The 23,228-nt window shown below is 43.4% G+C and overlaps 2 protein-coding genes across 3 annotated transcripts in view; both read right to left on the bottom strand.

The window, feature by feature from the left end:
- Positions 1-355: 355 nt before the first annotated feature.
- On the bottom strand, positions 356-12,705 carry LOC139557508 (synaptophysin-like). Of its 2 annotated transcripts, none has more exons than XM_071372446.1 (7): positions 12,583-12,705; positions 11,224-11,289; positions 5,583-5,707; positions 5,163-5,361; positions 3,200-3,328; positions 2,732-3,064; positions 356-2,548 (listed from the first exon to the last, which is right to left on the bottom strand). In XM_071372446.1, exons 1-6 carry the CDS (start codon positions 12,598-12,600, stop codon positions 2,762-2,764), a joined length of 840 nt encoding a protein of 279 aa, XP_071228547.1. In that variant the 5' UTR covers positions 12,601-12,705; the 3' UTR covers positions 356-2,548; positions 2,732-2,761. The 2 variants fall into 2 exon arrangements, with proteins under 2 accessions (XP_071228547.1, XP_071228546.1); XM_071372445.1 differs by having other exon boundaries at positions 3,200-3,391; positions 12,583-12,704.
- Positions 12,706-18,425: 5,720 nt separating this feature from the next.
- The window catches only part of LOC139557506 (voltage-dependent L-type calcium channel subunit alpha-1D-like), a 41,671-nt gene continuing 36,868 nt past the window's right edge, over positions 18,426-23,228 (bottom strand). The window contains exons 36-46 of the mRNA XM_071372441.1: positions 22,964-23,091; positions 22,626-22,722; positions 22,151-22,253; positions 21,943-22,044; positions 21,561-21,685; positions 21,363-21,473; positions 20,063-20,658; positions 19,702-19,970; positions 19,482-19,594; positions 18,974-19,351; positions 18,426-18,632 (exon numbers count right to left, since the gene is read on the bottom strand). Of these exons, the coding sequence (XP_071228542.1) occupies positions 18,426-18,632; positions 18,974-19,351; positions 19,482-19,594; positions 19,702-19,970; positions 20,063-20,658; positions 21,363-21,473; positions 21,561-21,685; positions 21,943-22,044; positions 22,151-22,253; positions 22,626-22,722; positions 22,964-23,091 (2,229 nt within the window). The remainder of the gene's footprint in view (positions 18,633-18,973; positions 19,352-19,481; positions 19,595-19,701; positions 19,971-20,062; positions 20,659-21,362; positions 21,474-21,560; positions 21,686-21,942; positions 22,045-22,150; positions 22,254-22,625; positions 22,723-22,963; positions 23,092-23,228) is intronic.

Raw genomic sequence — 23,228 nt, 5'->3', positions numbered from 1 at the left:
GTCTCAGACGCCAACTGATCTGACATCATATTCATTAAGTACCAACGCATATTTTCAACTGGTTGGATTACCGAAATATAGTTCAGTTTCCCACCTTTTGATGTTACCAGACTCTCTATGTTAACAAAGGGATTTTCAATAGTCACATTGGTAGAGTAGAGAGAGGAAAAAGGGGAAAGGTATTTATGGGGGTCATAAACCTCCCCCATCAGGCCAACGTCATGACATAGCCTAGTAGTAGGCATGCCTTATACCCTCAGACATGGGACCTCCCCATGCTACTGAACATCAATCAGTAAATAGTACAGCATGAACAATGCATATGATCTACAAGGTTAGAGAATTAGACAAGACATTTACCCTTCAACAGAATAATTTCAAGTTTATTTGATTTTGTTTCACAGGGATTCCATAAAATAAAAATACAATAGAATTCTGGAGAATCTTGGATATTTTTTTCTCTGAATTGTAATAGTCATTATCATAAATAGTAATAAGAATACATCATAAACAATAACCACAACTATCCAAAGGCATAGAGTATCACAAGACATCATTCACCACTAACGACTAACTATACATATTTCATTGAGCATATTTATAAGAGCTACAAGAGAGAGAGATGGAAAGAAAGAGAGAGAGAACGATATAGAGAAAAACACAGGAGAAGGGAGAGAAAGTGAGGTGCCTCTACACCGACTGATAAAAAAAATATGTATGGATCCAAAACTGCATAATGGAATAACATGGATGAAAAACAATTTAATTGTGATGATAACTGTGGAAGCTATTGATCTATCTATCAAGACACACCTGTCCTGTTTCCATTTGGCAATACAGGTTTTCTATCCAAAGAAAGGATTGGCAGTATGGCAGGTAAGCCTATCTACATGACCTTGAAAAGAGTGACCATTGCAACATGTGAAGTCCCTGTAGTTTGTGTAAAATATAGCAGAGCTGCACTGTGCTGTGTTGTCACCTTATGATGAGCCAAACATACTATTACTGTAACACTTGTTTGCCACTTGCACCCCCCCCCTCCCCTAACTCCAGGAGTCAGACACATGGTAAACCTGCTTTTGAGAGTGAATGTGTGGTTGTGGGGGGATCGGGGATGCAGGATATTTTATTTACATGGAAACAAGATACAGTTCAGGACAACTCAGTTGGCTATATTAATATGTAAAAATACTTATTTTCTATGGCTTGTATATGGTCTTGAAAATGACACATTTTGCCATACTGATTTAGTTCTATGTAAATATATGGATGCGTTTTGATCAGATAACCAAAATAAATTGTGAATAAACATGATTACTAACTCTGTCTTATGACTCATCTCTAGACTAGATAAATAGTCGATCGAAACATGACAAGGTTCTGGGCCCAATCTATCCGATGCCAAGTTCTAAACTACATTAAAAATAATGATCCCCTTCACATCAGTTGACTTCACAACCTCAAATCATCTTTAAATAAGAGTGTTGATAGCATAGTACGTACAGCAGTTTTTAGGAACAGCATAGTATTAGCAGAATACCAATTCTTACCATGCTAACTACTTTTTCATTATCCTAGATGCATTTTCTCCTTTTTGCATTTCAGCTTTTAAGAGATTCTCTGGAACAAACATAGCTAAATCCTTGAGTAATATTTAAATGGAAAATATAAGACAATGAATACAAGTTGTAATGAATACATAAATCACTGCTAACACCTCTGCACTGCTAACACCTCTGCACTGCTAACACCTCTCTCATTCTTCTCTACTCTCTCTCTGAATTCGTCGTTCTTTTTGCTTTCTTTTTTGTCTTCATCCTTTGCCATCACATCTTCTCTACTCTATGCCGTTAAACTCACTCAGTAATGTTGAACAAATAAAAAAGCACAATGAGAAAATAGAAAATATATAACTCTATTCTGAAACTGAAAATATGAAGAAACACACATGGAGAAATAAAATAAACACAAAACATAAATATAAAAAAACGACGAGGGTTGAACTATGTGAGCTCCTAAACAGAACTGAAGTAAATACAACTGAATAACTCTGTTCTCTACATTTGTTGTATAACAACTAATATGGAGTGCACAATTATTCAACTGTGTACATTTCTATATGAATATGTTGATATTTACATAGCACAGACAAATACATTCTCCCACGTTAAATATTACTACCATTATTGTCCTTCATGTAAGTGTTATTCCTTTAGAAGATTGATGTTCATGTTTTGGTTTTGTATTCAAGTTTGTCCTTGTGCGATCAAACTGTCAATCAATCCCCTGTTGTCTTCTACAGTTAAATACATCACGAGAATAAACAGCATGTTACAGTAAGGACCCATTTCCCCCTCAACAAAATAACCCTCTCCCAAGGGACACAGTGTTGATAACTTCCCCTTCCAAGAGCCCACCTTCCTCCACCCCTCGCTCCCTGCCTCCCTCCCTCCTCTTGTCAACTCACAGATGCACAAACAGACAAACAGAGGAGTGTGGAATTATGGGTGGTGGTCAGACACCACACTCCTAAATCACATGGTGGCCCCTGGGGTTGGGGGGGGGAGAGAGAGAGAGAGAGAGAGAAATATTACAACTAATGCATACCTAAAGATTATGAAGATGTCATAAAGCCACAGTCTGTATTTCCCTTTGGAAGAGTAATGCAGTATTTCTCACAGTCATTTATCAGTATTCTCAGGATTTCTCCATCATATGCACTGACACTCACCAGCTTCCAGCTGCCATAGGGTGGACCAGCTCACATCTGATTGGCGTAGGAGGTGGGCTGCTGTTCGTATCCCCCCTGCTGATAGTCTCCACCTCCCTCGGTGTAGCCACCCTGGCCATAGTCGGGCTGGTAGCCTCGCTGGTTGCCGGTATAGGCATCCCCCTGCTGTGCATAGCCCTCCTGCCCATAGCCGTCCTGGCCGAAGGACTCTGGGGCAGGCGCTTTCTCCTGGGAAGGTGGGTATGTGCCTCCGAAAGCTGCTAGCCAGCCAGTCTCCTTGAACACGAACCACAGGTTCCCTCCCCACAGGATCAGGTTCAGGAAGCCAAATGCCTACGGGGTGAATGGAAGAAAAAGACGAAGAAAAAGAAAAAGGGGGTCCATATATTGTAGTACAGGATTTTTCCGTCATATCCTCAGCAGTCCATGCCCTTTTACAAATCACAACATTACAATTGAATTCCGTACCACAGATGTGTTGAGACCAGAGACGACAGGGTCATGGACTTCACGGCAGCGGTTCTCCGGTTCGTCGCAGGCCTCGATCAGTAAGAGGACCTTGTCTGGGTCAGTGGATGCCTTCACATCCGACAGACCCTTAGCCCAGGCAGAAGAAGCCACCAGCCAGAAGAAGGTGAACACACAGGTCACAACGAAGTCCTGAGGATAATCTCATTATAAAGCATTAGCAAATTACAGTACCTTCGGAAAGTATTCAAACCCCTTGACTTTTAACCACATTTTGTTAGGTTATAGCCTTATTCTAAAATGTATTAAATCGTTTTTTCCCCCTCATCTATCTACACACAATACCCCATAATGACAAAGCAAAAACTGGTTTTTAGACATTTTTGCTAATTTATAAACAAATAAAAACATCACATTTACAGAAGTATTCAGTACTTTGTTGAATCCCCTTTGGCAGCGATTGCAGCCCCGAGTCTTCTTGGGTATAACGCTACAAGCTTGGCACACCTGTATTTGGGGAGTTTCTTCCATTCTTCTCTGCAGATCCTCTCAAGCTCTGTCAGGTTGGATGGGGAGCGTTGCTGCACACCTATTTTCAGTTCTCTCCAGAGATGGTCGATCGGGTTCAAGTCCGGGCTCTGGCTGGGCCACTCAACGACCTTCAGAGACTTGTCCTAAAGCCACTCCTGTGTTGTCTTGGCTGTGTGCTTAGGATCATTGTCCTGTTGGAAGGTGAATCTTTGCCCCAGTCTAAGGTCCTGAGCGCTCTGGAGCAGGTTTTCATCAAGGATCTTTCTGTACTTTGCTCCGTTCATCTTTGCCTCGATCCTGACTAGTGTCCCAGTCCCTGCCGCTGAAAAATATCCCCACAGCATGATGCTGCTAGCACCATGCTTCACCGTAGGGATTATGCCAGGTTTCCTCCAGACGTGACGCTTGGCATTCAGGCCAAAGAGTTCAATCTTGGTTTCATCAGACCAAAGAATATTGTTTCTCATGGTCTGAGAGTATTTAGGTGCCTTTTGGCTCCAAGCGGGATGTCATGTGCCTTTAACTGAGGAGTGGCTTCCGTCTGGCCACTCTACCATAAAGGCCTGATTGGTGGAGTGCTGCAGAGATGATTGTCCTTCTGTAAGGTTCTCCCATCTCCACAGAGGAACTCTAGAGCTCTGTCAGAGTGACCATCGAGTTCTTGGTGACCTCCCTGACCAAGGCCCTTCTTGCCCGATTGCTCAGTTTGGTCGGGCGGCCAGCTCTAGGAAGAGTCTTGGTGGTTCCAAACTTCTTCCATTTAAGAATGATGGAGGCCAATGTGTTCTTGGGGAAATTCAATGCTGCAGAAATGTTTTGGTACCCTTCCCCAGATCTGTGCCTTGACACAATCCTGTCTTGGAGCTCTACGGACAATTCCTTCAACCTCATGGCTTGATTTTTCTCTGACATGCATTGTCAACTGTGGGACCTTTATATTGACAGGTGTGTGCCTTTCCAATTCATGTCCAATCAAGTTGTAGAAACATCTCAAGGATGATCAATGGAAACAGGATGCACCTGAGCTCAATTTCGAGTCTCATAGCCAAGGGTCTGAATACTTACATTATGTAAATAAGGTATTTTTGTTTTTTATTTGTAATACATTTTCAAAAATGTCTAAACCTGTTTTTGCTTTGTCATTATGGGGTATTATGTGTAGATTGCTGAGTTTTTTACGTTTTTATATCAGTTTTAGAACAAGGCTGCAACGTAACAAAATGTGGAAAAAGTCAAGGGGTCTTAATACTTTCCGAAGGCACTGTACATGCTCATCATCATAATCCATTTCAAAGTTCTTATCAGAAACATCATCATGATCAAGCTCAAAGTTAATATCATTATTACTATGATATTAGTAGCAGAGGTAGCGGAATATGGTATGGAATAGTGTAGGCCTACTAGAAACAAGAAGTGCGAAAGACAAACTCACAATCTGGGCTCCCTTGCAGCCTTCACGGTATTTCTCCAGAATGAAAACATACACAGAAAGGGCTGCCATGGAGTAGAGGAAAGAGAAGACACCGACGGTGACAAAGAACCCAGCTGAGGAGGAGTAGTCTCCGATCAGGAACAGACGCTCAGGGTTTCCCCCCTTACAGGTTGGGGCATCGAAGTACACCTGATGTAGCCTGGAAAGGACAAGCGACATAGAAAGACAGAAGATGGGAGACAGTGAGAAAAGGGGAGAGAGAGAGAAATAGAAAGAGAGAGACGTCAAACGGGGTTAATATAGTTTACAGATTAATGTTCCACCACTGACGTTTGCAGCCCAGTGGTACTGTAGAAATTACAGACGGACCATATTTGTGCGGGTTCAGGGGGTTACGTGTGACTGAATAGGCATACTGACCTGAATGGATACTCAAACTCCACCTCAATGCTCAGGTCACTATCTGACCGGTTTTTACACTCCACACTCATCTTGAACATGCCAGAGTAGCTGCCGCATGTCGAGAAAGCAAAGATGGCAAAGATCTGAAAGACACAGAGGGAGGATGAGAAGAGGAGGAGAATTACAGACAGCAAGTGGAAGTAAAAGGGAAGTGAAAGGGAAGGGTAGGGAAAAATAGAGTAGTGAGATCAAAGGAATGGGGAAAGAATATGACGCAGACAGAGAGACATGTAGGGAGAAGCAGAATACATCTATTAAATGGCCCTTATTTTGGGATGATTTCTTCACAAAGATTGTGCTCTGTCGAGGAATTGGCATAACTCTAGTTTGGTCTGAAATAGGTGTTGATGTGAACCAAAGGAAAGCCCATGCAGTATAATGGAACACCCCAATAAAGCTATGCTGTTGCTGAAAGACCGGACACTGTGGTTTCACCATCTGCTGTGTCTCCTGCACTCCAATGTTTCTCCAACCACTGCAGGCTGCTGACAAAGCCACACAGACTGCAAATTAATGCAGCTATATTGCCAGGTTACAGCGCTACACATGTTGCCATGGTTACCCCGACACCTAAAGTTGTGCGCTTTTGTATAAAGAAAATACAAGAAATGTAAAATAACATGTTTGGTTGATATATCTGTTTTACTAAATAAGTTATTCTTTACGGCCCAGGCTACAGTTCTACAGGGGGGTGTACAGTAATGCAAACCAGCGCTTGTGTACCTGACCACTAACCTACTGTCGTACACACAAGCATGCAGATACACACACTTGCACACACTGACATAGGAGGTTATACAGTCAGCCTATTTTTACCACACCCTCCCTTCCCTGCAGTTCAGATCCCATTGGATGGAAAATCTGTCTATTACTCTGACTGAGGACCTCCACCATCTGTCACTAAAGGACGCTGCACAGGGCTATTGTACACACACCCTCACGCACGGACACACGCGCACACACACAGACCCACAATCGCAAACACACACACGCACACTCCCACACACGCACAATCACACATGCGCGCTCGCGCTTGTGCAACGGTACACTCACATTGACACACACACACGCGCAAACACACAAACACCTAACTTACTCCCTTGTCTCATTACTCTTTAGCGCGCCAACACAGCCCACCTCCACCCCATCTCCTTATTAACAGGTTTTAATAATCATTGGGAGGAGTGTGAGGGGGGAGGGTGATAATGAAAACCTCAACAGATTGGATATAAGCATGCATGAAAGATGGAAGGAGGAGTACAACAAAACAGAACATGGAATCATCTCTGACATGGAAGAATCAAATCTGTTTATGCTTTAGCTGACTACTCTTTGCCGTGTTCGGTCGTTGTCATAGTCAGATGAGTTGAAGAACATACAGATCTGGCACCAGGCTAGTTAACTCTCCCACACCCTCCAACGTGGATAGTCCACAACGTATGCCAAATGATCCTCTTGTAATAATTTAGCTCTCACTTAGGTAGTCTGGCATGCACAGTAACATAAAGTATAATCATTTTCCTGGTTCATAAAGATGCTGTGTCTGTTTTCACTTATTTGCAACATTCATTAACACGCTCTTAGTGCAAGAGGTTGAGGTATATGACTATGGTCTCCCTAACAAGAGGTTTAGGTATATGACTATGGTCTCCCTAACAAGAGGTTGAGGTATATGACTATGGTCTCCCTAACAAGAGGTTGAGGTATATGACTATGGTCTCCCTAACAAGAGGTTGAGGTATATGACTATGGTCTCCCTAACAAGAAGTTGAGGTATATGACTATGGTCTCCCTAACAAGAGGTTGAGGTATATGACCATGGTCTCCCTAACAAGAGGTTGCGGTAAAAAAGGAAGGTTGGAGTAAGGGCAAGGGAATGAATGGGAATATATTGAAGAAAGACAAATGGAGACAGGCTGGCTAGTTGAGAAAATACATAGCTTCACACACATTGTCAGATACCATGGTAATGCTATTGGCAACATACAATGAGCATAGAGGGGGGTGGGTGGGGGTTCCCACTCATAGAAATATAATGAATAGAATGGGCTTGGAACTTCTAACCATGCCAATTTGACTGGTAAACTCATGGGTAAAACTCGCAATGGCTGCCTGGTATTGTGATGCAATAATTTCCATGGTAATGTTTTCAAAGGATGTTAACTGATGTGGCTCATGCAATGGAATTAATTTTTTTGTCATGTGAGTTGAGTTCAATCAACAAATCACAGCACATATTGATGGGTACACTTACTTCCTGCTTTGATCCTATGGGTACACTCGCAATGGTCGCCAGTCCACCCATTATGGCGTCATTGACTTGAATGGGGACGCCCGTTCTGTTCATTCTATTTCTATGTTCCCACTAACATGGTAAATGTTGCAGTCTCTCACATAAATCCACTGACACACTACCCCTGTTCAAGCAGGCACACACACACACACCCTCTCTGTGTTAGAAGCAGCTGCATTTATAAATACCTGCTTATCACCGATTTTATAGCCAAGTCCGACAAGACTGAAAACCACAGGTATTCCAAAATTAACTCAAGTAAATGAATAACTGAACTTAATACATTGATTGATACACAAGCATAAATGGATGTTGTAGGACCACAATTCTAGCCATCACAATGTAATTACTGTATGTATGCTCACCAGCATCTTTCTGTCTCTGAGTTTGGCAGGAATCCAAAGTGTGACAGCTTCAACCAATCACATCTCCTCTAAGCCAGGGGCAGACGAGTGGGCAGAGAGCCCTGGCAATGAGTTTGCAAAGGTTTAACATGTAAACTCCTTACCATATCCTACAATCAGCAGCTTTGATGATCAACAACACCAGGAACCACTTATAGAATACTGGGCCAGATTATCACAGATCTCTACTGTATTGACCACACAGTATGAAAACTGTTCTTACAGCACAACAGTGCACTGAGTGAATCAGTAAAGCAAATATGTAAACTGTAACAGAGCATTTAACTGTAAATCCCAAGGTAAGACAAAAATAACCTAGTTCCCAAGCGTAACCCAGGGCAGGATGTTGTTAGGGTAGACACAGTGGTAACCAAAACATAGAAGGCTTGCATTCTAAAACATCGCAACAAATATAGTTAGCCAAAATGTCTGTGTCAGCGTCCCTCCTGTGTGTACACTACATACACACGTTGACAGAAAAACATACGTGTATATTGGAGAGCAGGAATGTTGAATGAGAGGTCAGTAGGGATGTGTAAATGGAGTAAAAGATGAGTATTGATATGTGAATGTATAAATGCTGAATGCTGATTTAGAGTTACATATGGATCTGTTTAGGCCAGGGGATTAACTCCTTTAGGCTCACCTCGATCCAGATGTAGAAACATGCAGATGTAGGCCTTTATGACTTATGATTCCTGAGCTCTGGCCTCCTCCCTGTGTGCTGCTTCAGGCATGGAGGTTTGTTAACCATGTGACCCAGAGAAGTAACAATGTGATGTTCAAGCACTAGCAGTGCTCCGGGGAAGGACTACAGACAAGGTCATGCTGTCAGAACTGTCCTCTCAGTGTCTGCTACCCTGTGTTACTCTTACCTGCTGTGATTTAGAGTAGAACATTTGTTTGGGGATCTTTTATTTAAATCCTGATGTTGCTTTTTGTATGTAGGTCTATGTGTCTTCTCATAAATTAATCCTATTCTTTCAATCAGCCAATCATCATGTTATTCTAGCAAAGTGAGTCCAAATGGAACATGGGAGGAAGAGATTTCATTACTTTACCTTCCTCAATGAGCACATACTGTACATTGATTTGTTCTGTTGAGTGAGAGTGGTGAGTCAGTGGTGAGTAATGACTATGTATCGTGTTTGTTTGTGTGTGTGTGTGTGTGTGTGTGTGTGTGTGTGTGTGTGTGTGTGTGTGTGTGTGTGTGTGTGTGTGTGTGTGTGTGTGTGTGTGTGTGTGTGTGTGTGTGTGTGTGTGTGTGTGTGTGTGTGTGTGCTAGTTCTGATGCTATCACAAATGTGTGATAACAAATAGATGAGAAAGAATTGGTAATGATGTGGTTGAGAGGTGTTCCTAATTACAAGTTACATACGTAGTACACATTACATTCATATTTTGTCCAAATTATTACAGCTCATAATTTCTGCTTAACATCATCATGCTGGACTCAGCGAGAGTCAGAGGCTACATTTACACAGGTAGCTGAATCCTGATATTTTTGCCACTAATTGGTATTTTGTCCAATCACATCAGATCTATTCACATCAGATCTTTTTCAGATCTGATTGGTCAATATACTATTTAGTGAAACAAATATCAGAATTTGGCTGCCTGTGTAAATTCAGCCAGACTCCTCTTTGTACAATTGAGAGAGCCTATCTACATAGAAGAATACCTCTAGCCCCTGGCACAAAACAAGTTGGAAGAGGGGTCACACTGTGCCTCGAGTGTTACTGAGTAAAGAGAACATAAAGCATGCAGAAACCATGATGTGGATGTATGAAGTACATTTTGTGACATGAATGTGTGGAACGCTTTATTACAGATTCATCATGAATTGCCAATCAACGATTGTCATGCTACAGCACAGTACAACAAATAGAGCATTGAGGCGACATGAAGAATTTTAAAAGGTAAACAAACAAGCAAATAGTGGAGATTCAGATTCAGCACCATGGACAGCGATCAATTGGAACCCCGCGATTTTGACGTTTCAGAACCCCAGAAAGTGGACAGCGCCTTCTTCAGGTGACGCTGCAGCAACGTCAATTACTACTACTACCAAGGTTTAAATTCAGTGTAGGCCTATTAAATCATTATGTGCCACTTCTAAAACATGAAATTATAGCGAAAATGATTAGCCCTAGGAGGGAACAACTACACAACACAAAGAAGTGCGAAAATGATTAACCCTAGAAGGGCGCAACTACACATAAAGAAGTAACTACACCCAAATGCATGAGGTGGTCACAAAAGACTCCAGATTAGATTACAGAGCGAAAGGCTAAAGTGACGTGAGTTAATTATCTGGTGGATCAGGTAGGCCTACAACAAACTTCACAGGAGAGGACACATAAATACAGTGGCCTGGATAGTTTGAACAAAGATTTATCACAATTACCATGATCGATTTACAGTAACATTGTATCACTGAAACAACGTCGAGTTTTCATGAGACCTGCCTGCCGGTGGTAACCGAGAGGAAGCAGCGAGTGGGAGAATGGGCAGTGTCAGCCACCTCGCGCTGCCTGTTAGTCGTCACGAGCACAAAGCTTCACCTAGCTTTGTGACCTCTGTGTGACAGAAGGACATGTTCTGACACAGTACAAGGGCCCAACATCACTATAAATTCATAATCTATTCTCAGAACAGGGCCAACCATAGCATAATATATGGGCCTATCATTTATAGCTTTTAAGTGTATTGGTTAATATCATCACACTCATCTGTAATCTAGATTTTACGCATGCAATATACAATACCAGTACATTCTATAGTCTTCCACACCCACTCATGCGCGCGGAAAGGATACTGGCGCGCACTCACCTTGGCCTCTCATACACTCAGTCACAAGCCAAAAAATGAAACATTGTAAAAAAAAAAAACAGTAACTTACCCATTGTAGGATTTTCATAAATCCCAAAGGCTGTTTGATTATGGTGAACTGTCCGGTGGCCACCAACTGTCAACACAGAAATCAACAATCAACAATTAACATTGCTTTATGAATTTGTCGCGAATTATCTTTTGAACGTTTGTAGTGTGTACTGTGTAGGCCTACATGCATTGTCAGCATAGCCTATCTGTCGTTACTCCACAGTTTGCACCTGTCAGTTAAATTTAAATGTATCTTTCAGGAGCGGTGGAGGAGGCGGTGATACGATCAATTTTTTCATGCTGCCATTTGTTCGCTAGTACAGTAATTGGACTATTTGACTTGGGGCGCGACAGGCCGTGTGACAAAGCACTGACATCGTTTAGTGGAGACGAGAGCGAGAGTGGGAGAGAGACAGAGGGGGGGGGGGGGGAGAGAGAGACTTTGCCAGCATAGAATTAGACAAAGCTGCTTATCCCACTGTTTTCGCTGTCGCCAAAGCTTGACAGACAGCAAGCACTCTACTAGAAATGTATACAGAAAGAAAACCTCGAGTCACCTCGATAGTAGTTGGCCCTATAGTGGATATAGCTAGCCCTATAGTTTAGGCTATAATTTGTGAAGCCTTGTCATGTGCGGTTGAAAGCAACACATCAGTCGCATTTGTGATCGTCCCCAAATAAACTGTGTCCTGTAGCCTATCGATTCTGTCTTTAGCCTATCGATTCACCTCGCAATATCTTACTTTTAACTCCCAGTCGGTCTGTCGCCCCTCGTAAATTGATAGGCCTATAATACAACTCGCTACAGGACTAAGAGACGGACGTCGTCTGATATTGCGATATAGATTAAATAGGCTTTCCAACTAAACAATCAATTTCTGTGTCCACAATTCAAACGGAATATATCTTCATATAGCCTATAGCTTTCACCTCAACTAATACCCTGGATGTGTTAAGCCTATTTGTCTGGGTTATTTGAAATACTGTTGAAATTATGTTGCGCAGGGTGTCTTGATAAATTATTTTGACTTTTGGACCATGGTCTATTTATGAGCCAACCGTTCCACTGCACCAGTCAATTACTGGTGTGAAATTGGTTAAATCACATGTAATCTATCATGCCTGTATTGCGGTGTTTGGAGCTCAGTGCTCGCTTTTCGTTCACATGAGTCGACCACTGAAAGCACTGTATTTCAAACTAACGGTCCGCGGATTTACAATTACAGCGGCCCCTACCATAATGATGTCCTGTTATTTTTTCCCCTAAAACGCTACCGCGTCAAAGTGCGCATTCTGCAGGCGTGCGAAATTATGGCTTTTCAGATAACTAAATCAAATGAAAACATTGGTATTGGTGATTTTCATCCCAGAGCCCTACCTGGTTCACAACATCCATCTTGGCCGTCTGCTTGCCGATAAGAGGATTAGCCGGTAGGCGGGAGGGAGGAGTTACATCCGGAACAGCCCACGGGGGGACGAGGATAAAGAGATGGTAATAGCTGTATTACGTCACGAGCTCGTCTAGGGCATCTGGAGCATAGAGACGTCAGATAAATCATTGGACATACAGTAATGACGATTTCGACAGCTTGGCCAATCAAATGGCTGCTTTATTCTAGTAGACTACAACGATTGCCACAAGGGATAACGGAGAGACTACACCAAGGTATGCAGGCATACGTCTTTTACTACGTTTGTTGGGAGGTGGGCACAAGGCAGGTTTTTGCATTTCTACATGATATTGGAAAGGCAATCGAGTTGCACTGCCAAGACTAGTCTGAGCTTCAGGGCTTCAGGTTGACGCTCATAAGCCTGTAAAGCCTGTTTGGTTACCATTAAGCATACTAAATACCGACTCATCATTACAGAAAACGGGTCTAAAATAGCCTGATATGATGTGAAAAATCAAACAAGAGCTTCAGTAGCCTAGTGGACGCTGACCATGATGGTGGTGACTGGTAATGGTTTTGACTAGTCGGGATACAGTTTATGTGAGATTTGACTTTTCGTACCAGGTTAAGAAAACTTATGCAGAGGTTTATGATAATTATTGTAAAAAGGAAAGGTTCCTGGAGGATCCTTTAGGGGTTATTCAAATTGAAACGGTGGGGGAACCCCTATAAGTTCTTCAAAGAACCCCCATTAATGGTTCCACAAATAACCTTTTGGGGTTAATTATAATTTTTAATCAGCATAAAATAACAACAATAACACAATATTTTAGTTGACAGTGTTAGTTATGATTTTAGTGGCAAAGCATACATAAAACCCAAACATGAGGTACACTCCCAGCCCCAAGTACAATAGGTACAGTATATCCTCTGGCTGTCACGCCCTGATCTGTTTCATCTGTCCTTGTGATTGTCTCCACCCCCTCCAGGTGTCGCCCATCTTCCCCAATATCCCCTGCCTGACCACTCTGCCTGAGCCTGCCTGCCGTCCTGTACCTTTGCCCCACCACTCTGGATTATCGACCCCTGCCTGCCTTGACCTGTCGTTTGCCTGCCTCTGTTGCTGTAATAAACATTGTTACTTCAACACAGTCTGCACTTGGATCTTACCTGTAACGCTATAGTACGAATTGGCCATGATTGACCCAGCAGACTTTGACCAGCTCCGCAACGCCATCTCCTCTCAAGGAGCTACCATTGGAAGGCACGAGGAGTTGCTTCGCCGTCTGATGGAAGGGTTCTAGGCCGTGGCCGAAAGTCCCAACCTAGCTTTGGACGCATTGCGGGAGCAAATCCGTGGGTGACCTACTAGGCAGTCTACCACGACGGTAACCTCCCAGCCCCTCAGTAACCCGGCTGGTAGCAGCGCCGTCACCCCGGTTTCCCGGGAACCCCGCTTACCTCCCATGGAGCGCTACGATGGAGATTCCAGAACCTGCCGGGCCATTCTCTCTCAGTGCTCCCTCATTTTCGAGCTGCAACCTTCTTCATTCCCCTCGGACCGCTCTAGGATAGCGTATATCATTACGCTGATGTCCGGGAGGGCACTCGCCTGGGCCATGGCATTGTGGGAGCAACAATCAGTCTGGAGGTATTCATGGCAGAGGTGAGAAGTGTTCGTGGCTGAGGTGTCTGGGAGAGAGGCAGCCCGGAGGTTACTCCAGCTTCAGCAGGACTCCCTCGGTGTGGCAGACTATGCGGTGGATGCTAGCAGCGGTACCTGGAACCCGGAAGCGCTGTTCGACATGTTCCTGCACAGAGTATCGGAGGAAGTAAAGGACGCGCTTGCAGCCCTGGAACAACCGACGGATCTCGACTCACTCATCGCTTTGACCATCCAGATCGATGGACAGCTACGGGAACGTAGGAGGGAGAAGAGGTCTGATTGCGGTCCCAATTGCTCACTCAAGGATCCCACCTTGCATCTGATGGACTCAGGAAGTCCCCGGTGTCTATGTCCCCGAGAGGATCCGGGCTTACCGGAGTTTCTCCAAAATCCTCTGAAGACTGCCGATTTACCTCTTCCCGGGCTGATGCAGCTCGGCAGGGCTAGGCTGTCTCCAGCTGAACGCGTACGCAGACTTAACACCCAGAGTTGTCTGTATTGCAGTACTGCCGGTCATTATATGTCTACCTGTCCCTTCAAGAGACCTAACTCATTGGTAGGAATGAGTACACTGGTGGGTCCTAAGGACAATTTAGCTTCACCCCCTACTCGCCCCCCTCTCCATGCCACCCTGCTGTGGGGTGACCAGTCCAACTCTTTCCAGATACTCATCGACTCGGGGGCCGATATGAGTCTTATGGACATTACCCTGGCATTCGAGCTGCGCATCCCCACTCAACCCCTCTCCTTTCCCATGAATGTTAGAGCGCTGGACGGGCGTTCTATAGGCCGGGTCACCCACCATACCACCCCCATCAACCTACGAGTGTCGGGGAACCACAGTGAGACGATCCAATTCCTCCTATTTGAGTCTCCACAGGTTCCTGTGGCATTGGGATTCTCTTGGCTCCAGCGACATAATCCCTCGATTGACTGGTCTACTGGTGCCATTGTGGGCTGGAGCCCATTCTGCCACACTCATTGCCTGAAATCAGCTCTGCCTGCCCCGGAACGTCTTCCTGGGGACTTGGAAATTGCCCCGGACCTCTCCGCCATTCCCGTGGAATACCAGGACATCCGGGAGGGGTTCAGTAAGGCCCGGGCCACTTCTTCGCTTCCACAACAACGACCGGTACCCAAGGATGTTAAGCCAGATGCGCTGGCACGCTGCTATAGCCCCGCGGCTACACCACCGGAATCTGAGCCCTTTCCCCCCTGCTCCAAGATCATTAGCCCCTCTGCTGTTCGTCCTCGATTGCCCCGTACCCTCCTTATACTTCTTACTTTTCATGTGTCTAGATGTAAACCCATGTCTCACAGCCCTTTGTCTCCTGTTTCCAAAATGACTTAGCAGTGAATGATGATTGAACAGGTGTAGGGAGGGTGAAGTCTGAATAAAACAAATATATAATTATACATATAATTAACAAAACGTGCACACAACAGTAATCATATCTTATTTTTTGTGGTAAAAATTATGTGAATGAAAAAACTGTTCACTTGACAGTGGTTTTCATACACATATCTTGTCCATTATGTAGAGGCCATCTGGGATCTTCATTGAACAGGTAAGGGAGGAGGAAGATGGCTGCTGTGACTGAGTCATAAGGTTTTAAAGACACCATTCATTCAAATGAATTGTAGGTGATACATGTGATCTGCATAACATTATGAGACAAACCAATACAAATTGCACATACCTTTGTGGGCCTCCTCGTCAGTATACCTGCAGACAGACACAAAAAAAGAAGTGAGCAGTTCAGTCATCTGCGCCCAATACGGCTATAGCCTTTAACATCTTACATATTCTTACCTCGTTGTTGATTCATATCCATTGAAGTGTACATTTTTTGTTTTAAAAATACTTTTTTTTAAAGGGAGAAAGTGTCAAACACAGCCATTTGGACAAATATGAAAAGATAGATGGTAGGCCTATCATCATAAAACAATATCAATTTAGATCATAAAGGGAGAAACCTTACCTTAAATTGAGGACATCTTTACATTTTTCAGTAAGGTGTCTGCACCTCCTGTCCTCTCAAATTCAAATAAAAATATATTTCAGTTGGGCAGGTCGGTTCCTGCAAGAACTCCAAAGAACTAAAGAGGTTCCTCAATGAATCCCATCTCCTATGGGGTTCTTGGAAGAATGTTTTGGGGCCATTTTTCAGTGCCAAAAACCCTAAGGTTCTTCAAGGAACTTTGAGGATCTTAGAAGAACCCTTGTTGAAGCCCTCATTTTTAGAGTGTAGCAAGTTAGGATTATTAGGTTAAGGTTAGGAAGGAAAAGGGTTAGCTAAAATGCCCAAAAAACTTTCGATTTTAAAAAGATCTGACAAAGCAGGGGTTCAAACTGTAGAACCCAGTTCCTACATTTTAATATAAAAATGTATTTTGTCAAACAAAACTATGCTACATTTTATCTCTGGGACCCTCAGGATGACAAATCAGAGAAAGATTACTGAATGTAAGTCCATTATTAACCTTGTGAATCTATCAAACCAAGTGCCGTGATAAGTTTGTTGTTGTGCACTTTCCTCAAACAATAGCATGGTATTTTTTCACTGTAATAGCTACTGTAAATTGGACAGTGCAGTTAGATTAAATTATTGTTAATCTTTATGCCCATATAAGACATGTCTATGTCTTGGGAAATGTTCGTCATGCTAATCACATTAGCGCACGTTAGCTCAACCGTCCCCTTGGAGGTTCATTTGACAAAAGATGTATCCTTTTTAACCATTATCATGTTTCTCAGTCAAATATGGCCAGTCATATACAACTTCATTTATCTTCTTTGCAGAAAAACAAAAACATCTGAAAATCAGCCACTAAGCCAAGTGTTGTCATGGTAATTAAAGAGGAGTTTCTAAATGTGGAACTGAGTGGGCCAAGGAAACACAGATGTTCTCCATCTGTTAAGGCACTAATGAGTCATTACGCAATTCATGTGTTTCTTTTATGATTATTTATGATGTTCCTTAAAATCATGAAATGTTACACCCTCTATAATTATGTAGAGTTATGCCAGTTCTTTATGAAAAGCTCATGTCTCCAGTATTTGCATTATTAAATTCCGGCCTTATTGTTACTGCTACTAAATGAACTAGCTACATGACAACTTTGAGAAAAGTACATGACACTTTATTACTGTACACACAAATACCTGACAGTTCAAAGTGTTAGCAGTCACAATAAAATAAATCTAACAATTGTTATTATTACATTTACAAGTTGCGTTCCTGTTAACCATATACGTACATAAATACTATTTCAAAGTTTCTCACTGAGGGAGATAAATCAATCAATCAAATGTATTTTATAAAGCCCCTTTTACATCAGCAGTTGTCACCAAGTGGTATACAGAAACCCAGCCTAAAACCCCAAACAGCAAGCAATGCAGATGTAGAAGCACAGTGGCTAGGAAAAACTCCCTAGAAAGGCAGGAACCTAGGAAGTAACCTAGAGAGGAACCATTAACATGACTGTCATGAGAATCTTCTTTGGGGTTTCTGTTGATTTAATTTGATATGGTTCAAAAGTCTACTGTTAATGCTATGCTAATGCTTCACTGGGCATAAACCCATTTTCATTATCTATGGTTACAACTGGAGCTCACTTGCACTATAGACAGGTACTGTATTTCTTATTTTTTTATTTGATTTATGCCAGCTTTTAATATGTTTTTATGGCCCTAGCAGGGTTATTGTATGATTTGGGTGTATAAGTGACAGCAATTCTTAAACAGTACCAAAAATGGAAATACAATCCAAAAATGCCGCTTTTGAAAATAGCGATAAACTACTTCAGAGTAGAATACGAATTGCAATCATGTTCGGCAGGCTATAGTACATTAGAATAATGTGTAAAGAGTATTGAGGCCAAACCTCAATAGTTTGGCTCTGTACTGTATATGCTGTCTAATTCACAATGGTTCTTTCAGACTCTTGTTCAAGACACACTGATGCTTTCAACAAAGCCAAATTAACTGAGAAGATCTGGAAAATAAATATAGCATGATTAAAGAGATATAGACCGTTTTCTAAGATCAATAGCTTGCGACAGCATTCTTACCCCCCATGTTGATGGAGACAAAGAGGTAAGGCTCTATCTCATTGCCCTCCAACTCTCCCTCCCTCCCCCTCCCTCTCTGTTTCCTCTCTCTCAGTAGGAAATCACACAGTTCATCTCATCTGCCAACTCCTCCTCGAAGCGTCCTATTGGCTGTCCAGTAGAACGGGTCAGCAGATCTGTGGCTGCGTTCTCCATCTCATCAATGGTCATGTTACATGCGTCAGCGATCTCCCGCTTGGCGAAGTTCACAAACTTTGGGTCTCTTGCATAGAGGCCCAAGCCTTCCGATATCAGGATCTGTGGGAGAGTAAGAAGAGTAGTGAAACACTGAACACAAATCTCTCCCTCTATCAGTCTCTCTCTCCATATATATTTCCATATCCCAACAACCTACAGCATACAAATGTTTATTGAATATTCATAAACATTCTAAAAGGGGAACTTTCATGGGGTGTAAATCACTGACTTAGGCAAATATACTTTTTTGGAAAGCAAAGCTAATTTTCAGGTAAATTACTGACGCTTGGAGTGCGCTTGACTCCTCCACTCACCATTAGGCAGATAAGGTATAGCCTACCGGTTAACAATATGTAGCCTTGGGATTTTTAGCTGGACGTTTTGTTTTATTCATCACTTACCGACTCCACCAGGCTGTTTGCACTGCCCTTCTCTATGAGTCTTTGGCTGATCTGGGAGGGCACTCTGCCGTTGGTGTAGCTCCTGTTCTGGGGCGTGTGCATGGGGAGTGATGGGGCTCCAGGGTACCAGCCGCTGGGCCTAGTTGCAACAGCAGGGAGGCTGGAGGTGGCCTGGGTCCTGTCTCCCCACAGCTGCTGGGTGCCCCCGGCCTCATCCACCAGCATCAGAGGGGCGTAGAGCAGACGCCCTCTCTTTGCGGCTGCTGCTGATGTTGCTGACACCCCTGCACCTGGCATTGACCCTGCAGGTCCTCCTCCATTGTTGGCCCAGGAGGCCGAGGACATGGAGGAGACACTGCTGCGGCGGGAGTCAAGGGTCTGGAGGACGACGGATGACAACGCCAAGAGGAAAATGACAATCTTGATTTCTATTATTAAATTAAAATCAAAATGTCTCTGATTCAGTGAGCATTTGTTGACTATTCTTTTGCATGTGTGTGTTTCTCACCAGTCTAGATCTGCATGGGGGCGAGTTACTCTCATATGTGCCAGGGATGGGGATGTCACCCGCGCTATGCTGTGCCCGCAGACACTGGATGTTAAAGGAGGGCGGCTTACGACCTGGAAGGGAAAATACATGGAAATGTACTAAGACGGTTACTGGGTGTTTCTAGTTCTACTGATTCTACTGGTGTTGAGGAGAAATACTGAGACCATGTGATGATTACCTGCAGGAGTGGGAGGAAGAACACGTCTCCGGACATACGGCTCCAATCCGTTGCCATTGTAGCCATTTCCTATGTAACCATTGCCAGTGTAGCCACTCATGCTAACTCCATTCATACCATTCATAACGCCATTGTAGCCATTCCCATTCATGCCATTTCCATTTCCGTAGGGTACTCCTGCAACACTCCCGTTGGTGAAGTTAGGAGCATGACTCTGCATGTACTCTGGTGGGATATGGGATGCTGCAGGTTGCTCTTGATACGCATACCTGTGAAGGGAAAGGGAACACTTATGCACGCACGCACGCTCTTCAAATAAGCTTCATTAACCTAGATCTGCCTCTCTCCCCTTTCCACTTACCTGTCGTTTGTTAGCATGCCCACTGGGTACTGTTGGTAGTACACCTGCTGTGCAGCGTAAGTTTCACCTCCTCTTCCCTCCATCACTGGATCTGTTTGAGGTGGGGCAGCAGCTGCCTCTAACACTATTTGAGCTGCCTCTGGTTCTGGTGGGGCTACCACTATTTGAGGTTGGGATTGGGCAACCATTTGTGGCGGAGAAGCAACCTGTGGTGGGGGTGGGGCTGGTGCTGGTTGGGGAGGGGATGGGGCCTGTGGTGGGGATGGGTTCGGTGCTGGTTGGGGAGGGGATGGATCTTTTGGTGGTGATGTGGCTGGGGCTGGGAGGGGCGGGGATGGGGCTGGCGCTTCTTCTGGTGGAAGGAGGGCCTCAGATCTCATTGGCTGTTCAATCACCACATCAAAGGATGACAGAGCTGATTCTGATCTCTCACTGGCTGTTAATGGCTGTTCTGTGACCACGTCGCTGAATATAGTGGGCTCGACGAAGGGCTCCATGAAAACGGTGGTGGTGGGCTCCTCCATGTCAGCTGGTATGGGAGTGGTGGATGAAGTATTGGTGGCAGAGGTGCCTGGATCTTCAAAAACATTTTCATTCTGGAGGAAGGGGAAAACAGAGAGATCAGCTTTAATATACAGTCAACTGCTGCTTGTTGTAAACACTATAGAAACATTTATTATGTTTACCTACTGTAAGTGATATTTGCTTATTTGATCAATGTCAAAATAGAAAGGACAAATCATTTTGGCCGCCTTTCTTTCCAGTTCTCTGCTGCCAATGACTGTAACGAATTGCAAAAATCATTGAAGTGGGAGACTTATATCTCCCTCACCAACTTTAAACATCAGCTATCTGAGCAGCTAACCTATCGCTGCAGCTGTACACAGCCCATCTGTAAATAGCCCATCCAACCTACCTACCTCATCCCCATATTGTTTTTTATTTACTTTCTTGCTCTTTTGCACACCAGTATTTCTACTTGCACATCTATCACTCCTGTGTTAATCTGCTAAATTGTAATTACTTCGCTACTATGGCCTATTTATTGCCTTACCTCCTCACGCCATTTGCACACACTTTATATAGACTTTTTTCTATTGTGTTATTGACTAAGTTTGTTTATTCCATGTATAACTCTGATGTTGTTTGTGTTGCACTGCTTTGCTTTATCTTGGCCAGGTTGCAGTTGTAAATGAGAACTTGTTCACAACTGGCCAATCTGGTTAAATAAAGGTGAAATAAAAAAATGTTAGTACATACTGTTTTGATACACTAATGACAGTCAATAGGAGATACTTACTTTGAAAAACTCTTCGTCCAACTCTCCCTCCATACCCTCCTCCTCCTCTCCCTCCATTGCCAAGGCCAGATGCAACTCTGGGGCCAGTGCCTGCAGTGACCGTAGCCCCGCCTGCCACACACACACAAACACACAAAGTGTGATACACAAACACACAGTCACCAAACAGCAACAAGTGTAAACAGGTAACTGGTATACCTGGAGAGAGTCTTTCTTGTCCTTTCCCTTCTTCTTCCTCTCCCGCTCCTTCCTCTTGCGGAACTTCTTAAAGTAGTCCTGGATCAAGAAGCTGGCATAGAACTTCCCACAAGTGACCTCTTCCCCTAAGTCAAGAAGAATCGTCACAGAGGAGGAGAATGGAAAAATAATAATTTTAAACAAAGGGAGGAGGCAAATGGGAAAGTGATAGAGAAGGACTAAGATTTTAAAAAACACAGACAAATATCCTAGGGAGATACAGAAAGAAACCTGTATTTCTGTAACTTTAAAACTACCATTAGAGTGGTCTGTGTGGTTATACGGTAGTATACGGTAATACGTCTCTGTCTAGTTGGCTAAAATGGCACCTCCTGAGGTTTACCTCTAGGGGGTGGAATGACCTCTTCAAGGAGCTTGGGTTTAGTGCGCTTCCATATCTTCTTAATGATGGCCCTGAGCTCCTCGTTGTCCTGGTCAACGGGACCTAGTGGAGTGACACAAGACCTTTAAAAAAACAGGAGTAAAGGCTGCAAGCACCACTGCACTAAATAATGATGTGTGAATGATACACTGTGTGTGTGCTGACTGACCGTCAGTCTTGATCTTGAGTGAGGTTCTGACCAGCGCAAACAGGGTAGCGTTGAAGGTAACTGTCCCATCACTGTGCAGCGGCACGTTCATAGCAACCAGCCTCTGACAGGACAAGCAAGCAGATGAGAGGAAGAGCGGTAGAAAGGGAGAGGAAGTGGAGAAGGAGGAGAGAGGGAGGGTTTAATTGGATTGGCAGGGGGAAGAGGAGGAAAGGCAGCCAAGACTGAAGGAGTAAATTCCACTGATCCGCTAGATTAGACAGGCTTGTATGGGTACAGAGAGACTGTAGGACATGTAGCCTGTCTTGATATATTAAGTGGGAGTCTGACTTTGATGAATAAAACGTAATTTTAAGGATATCATTATCACTGCACACTCCCTGACATATATCAAACATTCAATTATACAAGCTAATACGTTTATTATACTTTTTCATTTATGCAACTTTTAACATTAAAATATGATCTGCCCTACCTTGCAGGCCACACGATGGGGGCACAGTTTGCCAAAACCAAGGGGTGGCTGGATCCTGCGCAGCATAGTGACCACATCTATATGTTTGATTCGACCCCTGCAACAAAGAAAAAAAACAGCACAATGTACACAGCTCCACTACAAGCCATTGGAAATAAAGGACCAAATGGGGAAAAGGGATAGATGAGAAGAGAAAAATAAGAAATTATTAATGGGTTTCCTTTCCTTTCAATTTTAAGAGAATGTGTATATTTTTTCTTTTAATTGGGTTGTTAAGACCATTTACATTAAAATACATTATTTTAAATAAATAAAAAAGAGAGAGAGTCGTCTCTTACGTGGCCTCTGGGTCATAATCCGACCAGACTCGTTTGAACTCGTCCAGGTGATGAGTACCCAGTACGGTCCAATCCCTGGTCAGGTACTCAAAGTTGTCCATGATGACAGCAATGAACAAGTTAATGATCTGAGAAGAGGAACATGGAGTGTATTGATCACAGCCGGTCTGCTTCAGAATGGCTGCAGTCAACATTTCTATATTTTTCCCTTATTTATACAGGTTGGTCTCATTGAGATAAACTTCTCTTTCGCAACAGAGACCTC

This window comes from Salvelinus alpinus, chromosome 28, assembly GCF_045679555.1.
Source record: "Salvelinus alpinus chromosome 28, SLU_Salpinus.1, whole genome shotgun sequence".
NCBI lineage: Eukaryota > Metazoa > Chordata > Actinopteri > Salmoniformes > Salmonidae > Salvelinus > Salvelinus alpinus.
This window is presented reverse-complemented; position numbering and strand designations above follow the sequence as displayed.

Bases quoted from the DNA above. Each gene is read 5' to 3' on its own strand.
- LOC139557508 (XM_071372445.1), bottom strand. The intron at 5,362-5,582 runs GTCAGTATGCCT...TGTCCTTTCCAG, and splicing joins GAGTTTGAGTATCCATTCAG to GCTACATCAGGTGTACTTCG. The intron at 3,065-3,199 runs GTACGGAATTCA...TTCACCCCGTAG, and splicing joins CTGGTCTCAACACATCTGTG to GCATTTGGCTTCCTGAACCT.